The 17,788-nt window shown below is 39.0% G+C and overlaps 2 protein-coding genes across 2 annotated transcripts; both read right to left on the reverse strand.

The window, feature by feature from the left end:
* Positions 1–146: 146 nt before the first annotated feature.
* LOC311076764 (uncharacterized protein) lies at positions 147–7,129 on the reverse strand. Its single transcript, XM_084105188.1, has 4 exons — positions 6,605–7,129; positions 6,418–6,496; positions 5,305–5,480; positions 147–2,079 (listed from the first exon to the last, which is right to left on the reverse strand). Exons 2-4 carry the CDS (start codon positions 6,490–6,492, stop codon positions 1,965–1,967), a joined length of 366 nt encoding a protein of 121 aa, XP_083961314.1. The 5' UTR covers positions 6,493–6,496; positions 6,605–7,129; the 3' UTR covers positions 147–1,964.
* Positions 7,130–10,842: 3,713 nt separating this feature from the next.
* Positions 10,843–17,788, reverse strand: LOC311076577 (putative transcription factor Ovo-like 1). The gene is made up of 4 exons (XM_084104917.1): positions 17,255–17,788; positions 15,231–15,421; positions 13,853–14,036; positions 10,843–12,332 (listed from the first exon to the last, which is right to left on the reverse strand). Exons 1-4 carry the CDS (start codon positions 17,343–17,345, stop codon positions 12,022–12,024), a joined length of 777 nt encoding a protein of 258 aa, XP_083961043.1. The 5' UTR covers positions 17,346–17,788; the 3' UTR covers positions 10,843–12,021.

The raw sequence follows: 17,788 nt of genomic DNA on the forward strand, positions 1-17,788 counted from the left end.
ACACACAATCCAGTACAAGCTCATGTGAGGAACACACACACACACACACACACAATCCAGTACAAACTCATGTGAGGAACACACACACACACACACACACAATCCAGTACAAGCTCATGTGAGGAACACACACACACACAGTCCAGTACAAGCTCATGTTTTATCGTTTATTATGGCCAGAAACAGTCGCACAGATCCAGTGTCGGACAGTAAAGCCGGCTTCATTGAGCACAGTCGTGAGGGAAGACAGTCTGTGAACAATGAGAAACACAAACTCTGGAACTCAAACCTGTGGCTTAAATATCAAGACAGAAGCGATTCTAACACTCATCTTCTGCACTTATAATAAACTTTATTCAATCTAACACAAACACTGCAAAACATGTTCTTCCTCAGTATTTCTGTCTTGTTTTCCAGTAGGCTACTAATATCTAAACATTCAAGTAAATGAGTTTTATAATTGTAATATTTTGAATTTTTAGGGGATTTTATGGAACTACATTATACTTATGCAGTAGTTATAATCTATTTATTCACTTATAGAGGTGAAAATGAAGTTTCCATCTTAAACTGTGGTAAATCTCGAATGCTTTAGAGCAACAGACTGAAGTTTGGTCTCTTTTTAAAGACGACACTTGGCAGATTATTGCTGAAGTGAAAAAAGTTTAAAAAGTAAAATTTATTTTTTCTTTTAAGTTTAAGTGTATTATTATAAAAAAGCATAAAAATACTATTTTAAATTTTTATATGAAATACATATTTTCCAAAACATGTTTTACTCTGAAACTGTGAGAAAATCAAAGCCTTAAATCTAAACGAGTTGTGCTCCAGATTTGATGTTGAGATCTGAGTAACTGAGCTTTCGGTGAGATGTTGTTCGGCTGCAGTTCCAAACGCTTCCACTAGAGGAAACTCGTCATTTCTGACCGCGAACAGAACAAGTGTGGCTGTTTTTCAGGACCATTAAACCTGTTCGAATCATGTCTATGATTGTGTTGTGATCACACAGCAAGTGCCAGAACCTTTACCAAGTCTCGGACCATTCCAGAGAAGTACAAATCTAAAAAAGCTAAATGTTACAATTTTCGGTCAAACATTACAGAGTTCAGTCTGGTTTTTTTATTGTTTTTTTTTTTTTTTAATGAAAATGCAAAATAAAGTGAGTTTGTGCTTAAAACATGACTGAAGATATTATATTATATTTCCAATGAAGTCAGAAATATATACTTAATTTAAAGAGAAAACAAGTTTATTTTTCTGACCCTATACTGGCAGATATTTGTTTTTAAATTTTTGTTTTAAGCACAAACTCACTTCATTTTGATGCATTTTTCATAGACAAGACTTAATATCTGAAGTAATTTTGCTTCTTCAGTAAATGTATCTTGATTTAAGAATCTTTAGATATTTGTGATGGAAAACAAGACAAGAAAAATAAATTATTTTTGTAGTCTAAACACTTTGATATCGTATTGATCGAATACTTTGATTTCCCGGTTATCAGAATGTGCATCGTGCGGAAGTGTTTTCAGTCGATAGATGTGTGCACAAGTCTGAGACCACCAGAGAAATATATATTTACATTCATGCATTTAGCAGATGCTTTTACATTGCATTGAAAGAATACTGTACATTTCCCTGGGAATCAAACCCATGACCTTGGCGTTGCTGCATTGAAGAAAATGCTTTTATTTTGCATTTTTCTTATTTTATATCAGTCTTACAATTGCAGTGAAATATTGAACTAACACATTCATCCAAAGAACATCTAGAGCTTCAGTCTGGCTGTCCGTACAAAGAGTCACATGATCAACGACACTTAAAAATTAGTCACATAGAAATCAAGCACAATCTGTTTGTTTTATATTTTTAAAAATACTAAAACTTTTCATTTTTCATATTTTTCAGTTGTGACTGAATGTAAATATCGTGATCTGTGCTGATGTTTCTCTGCTGTTCGTCTCTCAGCCGGGGAAACAGGGCGGGGCTACGCGTGATGATGTAGGCGAAGGGGGCGGGGTCAGTCTGCTGTAGTCGATCTGAATGCTGGGTATGGATGAGCGTTTAAAGCCAGGAACTCTGGAACAGACAAAGAAGAAGGTGGATTAATTTATTCACGTGCTAGTAAAGCTTCACTGGCTGCGTTTACATACACAGCTTTTGTTTCAGTCGGACTGAATACATTCCGATTGATGAATCTGAACGTAGTGTTTACATGAACACTAAACATGTGATCGGGTTGATGTGTGTGTTTATGTCACAAGCTTCAAATCGGAATATATTTTTTGACATGCACACACGAATATACAGAGTTTCGTGCTGTTTGCGCATAATAATCATTCTCATACACTGGTTCTTTATTTGTTTTAAACAGCAGACTTAATATTTATCCGTTTCTGGTCATGATTTGGAGACAGTGAGCGTATGAACCGTTGTATCAGGGAATGTCTAATAAGGGGAGAACTTCCACTCTCAGTAAACTTCCGGCTTCTGAACTGGTTGCAGTTCCACTCTGGCTCCACATGAGGGCGCTCACAGGACGAGTGCAGTTCCACTCTGGCTCCACATGAGGGCGCTCACAGGACGAGTGCAGAATGAATGGAGGTCTATGGAGCTATACCCCTCAAAATCCACTTTTCTATAATAAGGATATAATTTTTTGTCTAGTAATTTGAATGTTGTATTCGAAAGGATATGCAAAGAAATTACACAGTGCTCGGTGTTAGATTTTTTAGAGTAACTTATTTGCTTTAAAAAGTCTTTTAAAATGTCAATGATGTCATACACATCGTACGACCAGAGATACTGCTTTACGGCAAAAACACACAACACAGCTGACACAGGCAAACACGCAACACAGCCGACACAGGCAAACACGCAACACAGCCGACACAGGCAAACACGCAACACAGCCGACACAGGCAAACACGCAACACAGCCGACACAGGCAAACACGCAACACAGCCGACACAGGCAAACACGCAACACACAACACAGCCGACACAGGCAAACACACAACACAGCTGACACAGGTAAACACACGTGCTAGAAGAGTTTCTGTTTTGTTGTTTCTGGTCCCGCTTCGGATGCCACGATGCCATCAAGCGGTATCTCTGGTCGTAATCAGTCCTTCACTGACCAATCAGCGTTCATTAGCAGAATGCTAGTGTGTTATGGGCAACAACAACTCAACCTGTAAGAAATCGAAAGGACATAAGTACTCGTTCATTCAGCTTTCGACCTATAACCCATGTTGAACTTGCAAAACCTACAATCAAATCTGAGATTTCTCAACGGCGATCGGGTGAAAGAGACACATTTAGCCGTCTAGCTCCATAGACTCCCATATATTTTGCACTCATGGGCGATCGCCCCCAGTGGAACTCTGGTGGAACTACAAACAACATTCGGTACAATAGGACTTAAAGCTCCAATATGTAATATTTTTTCACCACAAGAGGGCGCAGTTTCCAACAATAACAAAGGCGAAGCTTGATGACGCTATGAAGGAGGTGACGATGGGAGATGTCGTTTTTTAATGCGTTTTCACCATCTAGCGATGTATCTAAATGGAATTAATGAATCATGATGACGGATGAGGTAATTTATTCGTTTTTGTATTACCTGTATGTCTGATCGTATTATTTTATGTCATCATAATTAATGAACTGCAAGGAACGTGAAATGTTATGCTATATTATTACAGGCATGTGGTGTAATTCATATCTATTAAAATCATCTTTACTGTAACTATTACGTTACTTGTACAATAATTTTTTTTTTGATTTGCTTACCTGCCTATCAATACACTCGCGAGAGCAGAGTCTCTGTCAAGTCCAAGATTGTCGCGCAGCTCTCTCCATCTCGAAAACGCCTGGCCGATATTTATCCGGGTTTTATTCCTCCGTTTGTCACACAGTCTGCGTGTTTCCGAATATGGACGCTTTCGTTTTGTTGGCACTTCAATACTCGCCAAAGAGTAATCGTGATCCATAACAGCTATAACCATACAGTCTATGGCTATAACGCTATAACCACCACTTCCGCATTTGACCATGTGATATTCCGGTGTGGTGGAATATCACATGGTCCACACCGGAAAAAAAGGATAGTGCGGACATTGCGTCACTGAGAGGCGACATTTCTTTCCCAGGACGGACAGTTATTTAAAATCGGAATTTCTCTGAAATAAAAAATCTTTGGAGACTTTTGAGATATTGTAAGTACACAACTGGAGGAAATATATCACACCGTGCAAGTTATTTTCGGAAATTTTATTACAAAATTGTTACATATTGGAGCTTTAATAGGGAGTGGCCAGGCTCTCCGTAGACGGGCTTTGGTTGTATCTGCTTGTTCAGCGCGTCACATGTCATTACGCTATTTCTGAGTCATTGCACATGCACAGTCCTTTCAGTTTCGGTTTACTTCTGTTTACATGTTCTCTCCATCGGATTAGAAAAGGAATAAACCCCCCCTTACAATCCGATCGAAATCTCATTTGGATCGAGCTCAATCTGATCGAGTAAAGCGTTAGTTCACCCAAAAATGAAAGCTCTGTCAGTAATTACTCTCCCTCATGTTGTTCAACCCCGTAAGACCTTCGTTCATCTTCAGAACACAAATTAAGATATTTCTGATTAAATCTGAGAGCTGGATCACTCCTCCATAGGCTTCTCTGTCACTGAAACTGAAAGTAAAGACATCGTTAAAATAGTCCAAGTGACTACAGTGGCTCAGCCTTAAGTTTATCAAGCGACGAGAATACTTTTTGTGTGCAAAAAATACAATAATAACGACTTTATTCAACTCTTCATGTTCTTCTGTGTTTCTCTGAGTGAGTTCACGAGATGCACGTGCCAGAACTATGAATAAAGTCGTTATTTTTGTGTTTTTTTGCGCACAAAAAGTATTCTTGTCGCTTGATAAACTGAAGGTTGAGCCACTGTAGTCACTCAGACTATTTTAAACATTGTCTTTACTAACTTTCTGGGCCGGCAAGTTTCAGTAACAGAGAAGCCTATGGAGGAGTGAGTCAGCTCTCAGATCTCAGAATATCTGAAGGTGAGCGAGAGTCTGACGGGGTTGGATCAACATGAGGAAGAGTAATTACTGACAGAACTTTCATCTTCGGGTGAACTAACCCTTTAATGTGTTTACATGAAGGCGTTTCAGTGCGAGTGAGCCGTCGATCGCATTACTAACGGATTATTTGTTGGCATGTAAACGCAGCCGCTGAAGACCGGGACAGTGATCGAGTGTTTAACGACAGGTAACAGAATCCGGTGTGACGCCGGTACCGACCCGTCCACATGAGCCTGAGCGCTGCCAGCGGGGTCACCGGGGTCATGGAAAGCGTCGTCCTCCTCACGGACGGAGTGTTCTCCGCTCTCCTCCGACGGCTCCACCACGATCGACGGCAGACGCTCCTTCAGTCGCGCCGCGGGGCTCTTCGTCTGCTCCGACGGCTCCGGGGAAAGCTGACGGGAAAGCGGAGTAGAGGCGTTTCAGACACTGAGAGAGAAGAGCTGATGTGCAGATCATGAGGACATTACAGTGATTATGAGCTCGGATGCGTGAGAACCTGTTGTAGGAGACTCTGAAATAACATCAGGAGCCTTTAAAACAGCAGAACAGAGGCACTTTAAAATGCTTTATAAGCTTCTCTGAGAGGATCACTCTTTTTGTAGGCCTAGATATGCAATCTGAACAAACAAACAAAGAACTGGAATATCTAAAATATATATTTCTTAAGCATAATAATACTTGCAGAGATGATAGCATCTACTGGCTATTATTGTTATAAAATGATTTTAACCAGACAGATTATTGATCTTTTTCCACAAAATTACAGCAATCTGGCCCAAATACATGATTAATAAGTCCTTTATGTTTCAACTCATAGAAGTGTAGAAGCTCCAAGAGTTTGAATATTTGCTTATAAATATGATGGTGAGATAGAGCAGACATGCAGATAAGATCTACATGACATAAAAATGTTGTTACACTTTATTTTAAGGTGTCATTGTTACAGTGTAATTATATATTTTAGTACTGAGTAATATTAACTACATGTACTTACTATAGGGTTAGTTTGGTTGAGGGTTAGTTGCATGTAATTATGCATAATTTACTGTTATTACTATGGTAAGTACATGTCACATTTGTAACAAGGACACTGTAAAATAAAGTGTTACCAAAATGTATTGTTGCTATTCCAGGGAAATTAGTGTTATACAATTTCTTTCCTTTTTTCCCTTTTCCTTTTCCTTTTTTTTTTTTTTTTTTTTTTTGATGCTTAGCATTTCAAGCAGTAGTTTAACAAAAACCTCCAACAAACATGAACCACACAGAGAAACACAAACTGAGACAAATGATTGGTCTAATATGAGATGTGTGTGAGATGTGTGTGAGTACCTGATGTGACGTGTGTTCTCCTCTCCTCTGCAGACGAAGCTGCTCCATGCTGGAGTCCTGTGGACCTGTGGACATCACACTACACACACACACACACACACAGAGAGAGAGAGAGAGACTCTTACAGTTACTACTCATCCAAACACAAATACAAAAACCTGCACAAATGGTCTATAAGAGCCTTCACCTTCACGCTTCACAGGAACGCTGTGTGTGTGTGTGTGTGTGTGTTTGCAGTGTCAGTGTTGAATCCGCTAGGAAAAGCTTTAATAATCCCTGAAAGATCCTAATGAGGGAACAGGTTTCCATGCGTCACTGAATGACACAGCAGGACAGAAAGTGTGTGAGATAGAGTGAGTGTGTGTGTGTGTGTGTGTGTGTGTGTATGTGTGTGAGAGAGAGAGAGAGAGTGTGTGTGTGTGTGTGTGTGTGTGTGTGTGTGATAGAGAGAGAGAGAGTGTGTGTGTGTGTGTGTGTGTATGTGTGTGTGTGTGTGTGTGTGTGTGTGTGTGTGTGTGTGTGTGTGTGTGTGTGTGTGTGTGTGTGTGTGTGTGTGTGTGAGAAAGAGAGAGAGAGAGAGTGTGTGTGTGTGTGTGTGTGTGTGTGTGTGTGTGTGTGTGTGTGTGTGTGTGTGTGTGTGTGTGTGTGTGTGTGTGTGATAGAGAGAGAGAGAGCGTGTGTGTGCGTGTGTGTGTGTGTGTTCTGTCCCTCTGATGAGCATTAGCAGGTCGAGCGCAGGATTAGCGGCTCTGGAGATTAAAGGTTCATGTCACACACACTTCCCGCACAGGGCTCGACACGCTGAACACACACACACATGCAGGAGCTGTCGCTGATGTAATGATAATGAATGCAGTGGAATGCACTGATGAAATCTTGAGCCAGTGATGATGACATAATGAGTGCAGTTGTTATGATTAATGTCGATGACACAGACAGTGATCGCGAGTTATGAAGCTTCGGCTGTTTACATCTGCGCGTCTCCTTCTCTCTTTACTCTCTCTTTACTCTCTCTCTCTCTCTCTCTCTCTCTCTCTCTTTACTCTCTCTTTACTCTCTCTTTACTGCATCTTTATATCAGTCACTCCAGCATTATCCCTCCACTGTTATGGCGGTGTTTCCTTTGGACTTCTCATCTATTTTTATTATGTATATAAAAGTTTAGCCTCCTCTCCATCCACGTCACATGCTGCTGGTTGTGTGTGCGTGTGTGTGTGTGTGTGTGTGCAGGGGGGTGGCCCGGTGGCTAGAGCCACTGCCCTTCTGCCCTCATCATCTGAGGTGCCCCTCTCGCCCCCTCTTTAACCCTCCAGAGCAGTGGTTCCCAAACCTGTCCTGAAGGACCCCCAACACTGCACGTTTTCTTTGTCTCCCTAATCAAACACACCTGATTCAACTCATCAGCTCATTATCACATGGGTTAATGAGCTGATGAGTTGAATCAGGTGTGTTTGATTAGGGAGACAAAGAAAACGTGCAGTGTTGGGGGTCCTTCAGGACAGGTTTGGGAACCACTGCTCCAGAGGATTCCCATAAAAACGTTCTATTATCGCTCCGCTAATCCACTGATTCCGCTCATCCGCTCCGTGTTTTCCTGCTCGCTCCGCAGCGTCACTCGCAGACTAGCATGTGCCGCTCTCCGACGACAGTTTCAGAATAGAATGTCGTCCCATTGACAGGTCGATTACAAATTACAATCCACATTACAGACAGTGGTTGATCCACGAAATTAGTATTTTGGTAATTTGTTTTTGTATTTCTGTCTGTAATGTTTTGCTCCTGGTCTTCAAATAGTAACAACTTGTGCAAAATATCCATGTTCTTGGAAGAAAATTAGAATTCTTGTTCAATCAAATTATTTTACCTGATCTAATCTAATATAAATAACACTAATAAATAAATGCATAAAACACTAATACGTTGTAAATAAATAACATATTCTGTTGTCGGCAGATTTTGTAGACAAAAAACATGCCTTCACAAAATTAGAAGAAGACAGAGTGAGAAAGAGCAAAGACAGATTAAAGCCTCAACATTGCAAACATTGATTCAAAGTTCTAGAAAGCCAGCGGATAAATTATTATATATAGAATATTTAGCAGACAGTTTTTCACACTTTAACTCCTGTAAATATATTTCCCATTATAATCAATTAGTTGATATCTATGTATAACATACATCATATTTCTAATATTTTAATAAGACCATATTAACATTATACATAATAAAAAGGTAATATACTATAAATTATCTAAATGAGTTCTAATCTAAATGAATAGTACCTTAGTATAGTAGGTTATAAGGTGGCTAAAGGCACACCCTAAGAAACATTTGCTTTTCACTACTCCCATAGTGTATGATTGCAGAAAAGTATATGTTTGAAAATTGATGAGCAACAGATTTTGTGTGAAAATAAATTATATAGGTGGTTTGTTATTTTAAAAATCTTATTAATGTATGAGGTGGTAAGGAGGTACACACGGTACAAAAGACGCACAGTATTGATACAAATACTTTAGCTAAATTAAAATGCTTTTAATAAAGCATAAGTTGATACTTGTTCAAAACAATCACTTTAGCAAAGTTTATACAATTTTTTGGGTTATTTTGATAAGTTAAATAATTAATGTTTGTTCAATAAATATACTGTCATCAAAATGTATTTAAAAATATACAGAAACAAAATTATTTTAAAAACTAAAAGATTCTTGAGATCTTTGTATTTAAATTGCTACATAAGTCTAAAACATTTTAAAAAAAACTATTAGATCAAATTAGTACAGAATCAACTTTGCCGCGATCAAGTCAAGGATCAGCCAAATTTCCAAGTCCATCATCAAAAAGCGTTTATGAAAAGAAGTGCTGAGCTGAATTTGTGGCATCTAGTGGTCTAAAAGAGAATTAAGTAAAATGTGCATTTTACCCCGGTGTGACTTTATAATTGTTGTAACCTACTATCATTTCAATTTATACTGTAACTGTATAATATTAAAGGACAAGTTCGGTATTTTACACTTAAAGCCCTGTTCACAGATCGTTTCTGATGAAATAGAACGGTTAAGATTAAAATTTGTACACATGCTGCTGTCCCGAGAATTTTCGGTTTCTTTCGCTGAATAATAGACACTCCAGCCCAGTTGGCGGCGGAGTGATACCGCACCTCACAGCACATCCAATACAAGTCAATGGAGTTGGACAAAAACTACGATAAAACCTGTTGGAAAGCATCTTTTGCAGCGATTTTTGTGTGAGCATATCAGTGAACACCCCTGACCACTCGCTGAGTTTCACGTCTTTGTAAACGAAAGTTTAATGCGTTTTAGGAAGGATTGTTCCAGTGCACACCACAGAAACCGAAAATTCTCGGGACAGCAGCATGTGTCCAAATTTTTATCTTAACCGTTCTATTTCATCAGAAACGATCTATAAACAGGGCTTTAAGTGTAAAATACCGAACTTGTCCTTTAAATTAAATGTCTAATATTTCCATTTAAGATGAGGCAGCTCAGAGAGTGCGGGAGAGCCCACTGAGCATCAGCCAAATCAGACAGTTAAACTGGCTGACAGTAAATAAATATGCTAGAGTGTGATAAGAAAGACAGACATTTAATTATTTAATTGGAAGTGTAATTATAACAGCATAAATTGATTTAGCACTAAATCCTAATTGTAATCTAACTGCCCATGATTATAAAATAGTTGTTATTAATTCTCTATATTAAGATGATACTGCCTCAGAGTCTAACTCCTTATAGTGCCCCCTTTTTTGGTTTAAGCCACTGCCCCTCAAAATGTCTGTGCACGGCCCTGTGTGTGTGTGTGTGTGTGTGTGTGTGTGTGTGACTGAAGGTGTGTGTGTGTGTGTGTGTGTGTGTGTGTGTGACTGAAGGTGTGTGTGTGGTTGTGTAACACACCACTAGAGGGAGACAGACGACACATCATCTCAGGCTGGTTTGCGGATCCTCAACACACTGAACTCAAATACAGTTTTCAGAAATAATGCCAAACCTGATTCCCTCATGAACTGTTAGTGTTCTAGTTTACCTGCAAAACTCCTTTACTTAAGAGATGTTTCACATAATGTAAAAACTGGCACAACAAAATTCAAGTAATTTATTTTGTTTAAAAGATCATTTGATTTTTTACTGAAATTCAAGACATACTGATTATGAATGTTGTTTTTTTTACAGTGTGTCATTGTGGATCCTCCGTGATAAAATAAGCTCTCAGACAGACAGAGGAGAGAGAGAGACTATATCTGAGCGTTAGTTACTCTTGTTGTGTGTAAAGTGTATTTTGGCAGCACAGCTGTGAAGTGTGTGTGTGTGTGTGTGTGTGTGTGTGTGTGTGTGTGTGTGTGTGTGTGTGTGACGCTGTTAGCAGCAGCATGAACAGGACGTTCCTCTCCTCTGAAAGGGTGTAAAAGAATCAAGTTTATTGAGGACAGAGAGGCGACATGCAGCAGATCTCACAGCTCGTGTTGTGTTCAGAAGCCAGGATTAAACAGCATGTGAAAGAGTACGCATTGTGCAACACAAACATAGGTATGTTACATCGCTGTCATCTATGCTGCATGTTTAATTCCTCGAGTGCTAAAATAGGGATGCACGATATATTGGCCCCCATATCCGTGTCGGCTGATATATGTGTGTGTGCAGCGCGAGTCTGTCATCGGCTACAGAAAATTACAATGAGAACGTCATAATTGTGTGTTTGGGACGTGGCTTTTAATGATGAGACTTTTGTTTTTGTAATCAGGCTCTCAAAAATTATAGCAAAATTTGGATTTAGATTTATTGGCCAATATATCGGTAATCGGCTTTCAAATACAAATAATTATTTGTAATCAGCCACAATGTTCATATTGGTGCATCCCTACTAAAATAAATAAGATAATATTGAGTGTCATACCCAGCTCACAAAAATATGTTCTATGAACCCATTAAGTTATGAAAATGTTATTTCTAAATGTTCAAACATCATGGGAATGTTACTTTTGGATGTTCTTCTGAAACAAGTAGTTACATTTAAAAAATGTAAAAAACTGACAGTTTCAGGAAAAAACACTCCTGTTTTGTGTGAGAACATTATTAAAGAGCAGATAACGTTGAACGAACGTTCTATTGACGTTACTGGAAGAACGTTTGTTCATACTTTGAGAGCTTTGGCTTTTAATGATGAGAGTTTTGTTTTTGTAATCAGGCTTTCAGAAATGATATAAAGATTTAGATTTATCGGCCAATATATATCGTTTATCGGCTTTCAAATATAAAGAATTATCGGTTATCAGTCTCGGCCAAAATTTACATAACAGTCCATCCCTACTAAAATAAATACAAAAATATGTTCTATGAACCCATTAGGCCTAAGTTATGAAAATGTTATTTCTAAATGTTCAAACATTATGGGAATGTTCTTCTGAAACAAGTAGTAGGCTAACATTTAAAAAATGTCAAAACATCCAACTGAACGTTTCAGGTAAAACCGCTCCTTGAACGATGTTTTGTGTGAGAACGTTATTAAAGAGCAGATAACGCTGAACGCACTACATCTACTGACGTCACTGTCAGAAGGTTTGTTGGTCCCTGAGTGTTTGATGCTGGTTCACATGTAGAGGCCGGCGGAGGGATACAGCACGAAGGGCCCGATGCCGTGGCCGGACGGGTTCTCCAGCAGGTGTTTGCGGTAGTAGCGGCGCAGGGCCGGGCTGCTCGGGTGCTGCTGTCTCACGTGGAGGAAGTACTCGTCCGGCCGGCTCGAGGTGAAGCCGCAGTCCTCGCACACGAAGATCTTGGAGCGCCGCTGCCGGTACGCGTACTGTTGCCGCACGCCGTGGATCTTCCTCAGGTGAGACTCCAGAGAGCAGCGCTGAGTGAAGGCCTTCTCACACAGATCACACCTGTACGGGCGGATACCTGCGCACACACACACACACAATCAGAACTCAGAACACACACCGTCTCCGATACGACACTGCGGTCGCTAGATTAAGCCTGTATAATCAGCAAGGATGCATTAAATTGATCATTCATGAAGATTCTATGCTCAAAGAATCATTAAATTGATCAAAAGTGACAGTAAAGACATTTATAATGTTACAAAAGATTCTATTTCACATAAATGCTGTTTTTTTATTTTCTATTCAACAAATAATCATGAAAAATAAAATGCATCACAGTTTTCACCAAAATATGAATATGATATCAAATTATTTGAACACTAATAATAATCATAAATGTTTCTTGATCATCGATTCATCATATTAGAGTGATTTCTGAAGGATCATGTGACACTGAAGACTGGAGTAATGATGCTGAAAATTCAGCTTTGATCACAGGAATAAATTACACTTTACTGTATATTCACATAGAAAACAGCTGATTTACACTGGAATAATATTTCACTATTTTTACTGTATTATCAAATAAATGCAGCGTTGGTGAGCAGAAAAAACGTTAAGAAATCTCACTGACCCAAAGCAAGCAGTCTATGGCGATACATCCAGTTTTGTACAAATATATGTTTGTGCCAATGTTCAAATCAAGGATGATAACTATAATGATAAATATATTGTTCTATGTATAAAAGAACAACAGAGTCACATCACAACTATAACGATAACGACACTGAGAAACGATACTTTCATGAACCATCGTGCTTTAAAGAGTTGGAGCATTTAAAGCGACAGACAACAAAACTGCAGCGCTTATAATAAACCGATATCATGCTCTGGTGTGACGCTGATATGGTCATCGTTCTTGTTAGCCTTTTATTCTTCCGGTCATGCTAAAGGGGTGGTTGATTTATGATTTCACTTGTCTAACTTTAGTTAGTGTGTAATGTTGCTGTTTGATCATAAACAACATCTGCAAAGTTACGACGCTCAAAGTTCAAAGCAAAGGAAGATATTTGCTCTAACAGAAATGGCTTTTTAAGGACTACAACAAACGGCTGGTAGAGACTACACAACATTCCTCTCGGGTTAGTGACATCACCAACCCTACAATTTACATAAACCCCGCCCCCTGAACACGATTTATAGATTATCAAGACAGAATATGCTAATCAATGACTAGAAGATAACTTACACATCAGCTTCATAAACTCATCAACTAACCATTCAGAAATGTTGTCTACATGTTGTCACTTCTTCTTGAGTCTCTCCATCATTGTCTGACTCTTTGAACATAACAAGCTCTTGAAGCTCCGCCCCCTGTGCCGGGAGCAGCAGCTCATTTGCATTTAAAGGGACAGACACAAAACTGCGTTTTTGCTCACCCTCAAAAAGTGACAATTTTAACATGCTATATAAAAATATCTGTGGGGTATTTTGAGCTAAAACGTCACACACACACTCTGGGGACATCAGAGACTTATTCTACATCTTGTGAAAACAGCATTATACCACCCCTTTAATGTAGTCTGGTTTTCTCACCGGTGTGTGTGCGCATGTGTCTCTTGAGGTCGAAGGTGTCGTTGAAGCCTTTCCCACAGTATCTGCACGGGTGTCTCTTGATCAGACTGTGACACTTCAGGTGTCGCGTTAGCATGCGCTGGAGCGGGAACGCTTTATGACACACCGAACACAGAAACTCAGAGGAGCCGCTGGATTCACGCGCCTGTATCAGAGGAACACATGTGCAGGATTAAACACTCAATGTTCTCTGAAACGAGCTGCATTTATAAAACATTAGACCAACATCCAGCTGAAACGCTCCATGAGCAATGCATTCGCAACGCTTATTACAGAGAGGAGCCTCATTTATAAGAGCCGAACGCCACTTCACACACACGAGTCGTGAATTATAAACACACACTCGCCGGGAGAATGTGTGTGTGCATCTGTCAGTGACTCTGATCCTGCGTACGATCATTAGAGACGAGCAGTTTAACGACACCGATGGAGATCTGAGGAACTGATGAAGGAAAACCACTTTAACCACATAAATACAGTGATGTTCACAATAACAGTTTACATCAATAAAAGAATGATTTAAAATATGTTTTACATCTGATAGACAGTTTTAGATTAAATATGCCATTCTCATTAATGGAGTTAAACACTTAAATTACATCAAATCGTTGCAGAGAAGTTAAAAAAAAAGTATATTCTAATAAATAGTAATATTAGTAGTGTATGCGCTGCTGTCGAACACTTCTCCTGAGGCGTGATGTGTGTTAATGTTCGCTCAGCGCATGATAACAGCAGAACTCGTGATCTGAGGAAATATTTACACACAAATAATGATCAATAACTCTCAATAAGGCCTTTCTGTTTCCATTAATAATATAAAGCAATTAAAAATGCTGTTTGGCCAGAGGAAAAGATTGAGAAAAACTTTCTCTGAAATGTATTTTATATTAGAATATTTGATTTATTTATTGAAAAACAAGGCAAGGATCGGCTACTAAATGCTCCGTATCTCATATTTTCCTAATGTCTTGTACTGTTAAACATGGGATCACGTGGATGAATATGCATATGCAAATGATATGCAGATGAGGTTATGCACAGTAAAATGAGGCGTTGTAAGCTCATATATGGTTATTTCGGGAAGAGACGCGTGTTCACAATCTTCCTCTGACTGGGTTTATAAAGGGAATCTGGCGTTCTGGCGTACGCTCGCTTTTATAACTCTGAATATTGCTGGCGTACGACAGTTTAGGGTTTCAGCGCACGTACACTTATAATGAGGATCCTACACACAGTTAACAAGGCCCCAGATAACTCTGAACGAACGTAATGCTACTGGATGAACGTTTGTTCGTATCCATGTGAGGATGTGAGATGTGTAGTTCATGTTTGTCGTCACCTTGTTCAGCGGTGCTGATGTTAATGCAGCGGGAGGAAGAGGAAGAGGAAGAGGAAGTGAACTCTGAGACGCCTGAACTCTCTCCATCCCATAATCCTCTCTGCGACGCTCCAGAGCTTCAGAAGCAGGTGTGTGTTTATGGACGCGCTCCGACACTGATTGCAGACCAGCACTGTGTGTCTGTACAGCTACTGAAACACACACACACACAGAGAGAGAGAGAGAGAGACACAGACACACACACAGGTTTTTTGTTTAGTTTTCAACACAAAAAAAATAGTAAAATATGATGAAATAAAACAAAACTTCTCTTTTTTCTTCCTTCTTTTTTCATTAATATTTGTATTGAATTTTCTCAGGTTTTTTGTTTGGTTTTCAGCACACAAATATATTAAATGTAATAAAATAAAATATTTTTCTCAGGCTTTTTGTTTGATTTTCAGCACAAAAAAATTTCAATATAATAAAATAAAATATTTTTTCTAAGGTATTTTGTTTGGTTTTCAGCAAAATTGTTTTAAAAGTAATAAAATATTTTTTCTCAGTTTTTTTTTATTTGGTTTTCAGCACAAATACATAATTAAAATATAATAAAATAAAAATGTTCTCAGGTTTTTGTTTGATTTTCAGCACACATATATATATATATATATATATATATATATATATAAACATATTTTACTACCTCAGTCAAGTTAGCTTTATTTCTACAACGCTTTATACAGGACATATTGTTTTAAATCATCTTCACAGTACAAACAGGAAAATAACAGAATCAATTATGCAAACTTCATCAAATTTGAGACAAATTCAGAACGTTTCACTAATGTTCAAGTTATTTCTGAATGTTCTCTAAAAGTACATGTTTTAAAGGAACCGTATGTAAGATTGTGGCTAAAACTGGTACTGCAATCACTTTCAAATTACTGTAGAGCGGTGTATCATTAATGGAAACATTCCATTGTATCATTCTTCAAACATTGTGGAACGTTACACTGTATCATTCATCAAACATTATGGGAATGTTACACTGTATCATTCATCAAACATTATGGGAATGTTACACTGTATCATTCTTCAAACATTACACTGTATCATTCATCAAACATTATGAAATGTTACACTGTATCATTCTTCAAATATTATGGGAACGTTACACTGTATCATTCATCAAACGTTACACTGTATCATTCTTCAAATATTATGGGAACGTTACATTGTATCATTCATCAAACATTATGAAATGTTACATTTGAATGTTCTCTGAACATTCCAAAACAATTTGTTACATTGAAAAAACGCCAGATGAACATCCAACTGAAAACATTCCATGAACGCTATTTAAATAATGTTTTATGCTAACGTTTTGAGAAGATTATTAAACACCAGATAACTTTGAACGAATGTTACTGCAGGAGCGTTTGTTCATAACTCTGAGTAACTGATGCGCAGGTGTTCAGGTGTTCAAGTGTTCATGTGTTCATGTGTTCATGTGTTCAAGTGTTCATGTGTTCATGTGTTCATGTGTTCAAGTGTTCAAGTGTTCATGTGTTCAAGTGTTCATGTGTTCATGTGTTCAAGTGTTCATGTGTTCATGTGTTCATGTGTTCAAGTGTTCATGTGTTCATGTGTTCAAGTGTTCAAGTGTTCATGTGTTCAAGTGTTCAAGTGTTCAAGTGTTCATGTGTTCAGGTGTTCAAGTGTTCATGTGTTCAAGTGTTCAAGTGTTCAAGTGTTCATGTGTTCAGGTGTTCATGTGTTCAAGTGTTCATGTGTTCAAGTGTTCAAGTGTTCAAGTGTTCATGTGTTCAGGTGTTCATGTGTTCAGGTGTTCAGGTGTTCAGGTGTTCATGTGTTCAAGTGTTCATGTGTTCAGGTGTTCATGTGTTCAAGTGTTCATGTGTTCAAGTGTTCAGGTGTTCAGGTGTTCAAGTGTTCAGGTGTTCATGTGTTCATGTGTTCATGTGTTCATGTGTTCAAGTGTTCAGGTGTTCATATGTTCATGTGTTCATGTGTTCACGTACCTGCGGTGGGCCCGAGGCTGAGGTCCGGCTCCTTCCACTGCCATCCTCCACACATCGCCTGCTTCCTCTTCACCAGGAACGAGCGTGGCATCCTGGAGCTCCTCTGATGAAGTCCACTGTACGGTGTCTGGAGAGTGAATCTCAGCGCGGAGGATTTCCATATCTCTGGAGAGAGGACACACCTGTGCGTGCGCGCGCTGCTTTAACTGCTGCTCCGCTGGTTTGCATGCCAGGTAGAGAGAATCTGGTCTCCTCATTTAACTGGACCTGCCATGCAAATGCAGCCGCGGCTGAAGGGCTCGGCGCTCTAACAGGAGCCGCGCACTAGGAAAATCATGCTTTTATTTCACGTTCCACTTGATTGTCTGTCGGGTTTATGTCACCCAAACTGGGACAAAGGCGATTCAAATGTGCTTCTTTACTGTTGACTCTCTGTTAACCTGCCGGTGGAAGAGCTTGAAAGGCTTTAGTGCGGACAGGTGTGCTTTTCTTCAGACTCTTCAAAAGCTTTCTATCAGTTATCCGTCAGTCCAA

This window comes from Abramis brama (genome assembly GCF_963993115.1).
Source record: "Abramis brama genome assembly, chromosome: 25".
NCBI classification, from domain to species: Eukaryota; Metazoa; Chordata; class Actinopteri; order Cypriniformes; family Leuciscidae; genus Abramis; species Abramis brama.

Excerpts from the sequence above, each read along its gene's own strand:
- LOC311076764 (XM_084105188.1), bottom strand. The coding sequence starts at position 6,492 with ATGTCCACAGGTCCACAGGACTCCAGCATGGAGCAGCTTCGTCTGCAG. Across the intron at positions 5,481-6,417 it reads GAGAACACACGTCACATCAG|CTTTCCCCGGAGCCGTCGGA; the intron begins GTACTCACACAC and ends CTTTCCCGTCAG. Across the intron at positions 2,080-5,304 it reads GCTCAGGCTCATGTGGACGG|AGTTCCTGGCTTTAAACGCT; the intron begins GTCGGTACCGGC and ends TGTCTGTTCCAG.
- LOC311076577 (XM_084104917.1), bottom strand. The coding sequence starts at position 17,345 with ATGCCACGCTCGTTCCTGGTGAAGAGGAAGCAGGCGATGTGTGGAGGA. Across the intron at positions 15,422-17,254 it reads CAGCCTCGGGCCCACCGCAG|TAGCTGTACAGACACACAGT; the intron begins GTACGTGAACAC and ends TGTGTGTTTCAG. Across the intron at positions 14,037-15,230 it reads CATCAGCACCGCTGAACAAG|GCGCGTGAATCCAGCGGCTC; the intron begins GTGACGACAAAC and ends CCTCTGATACAG.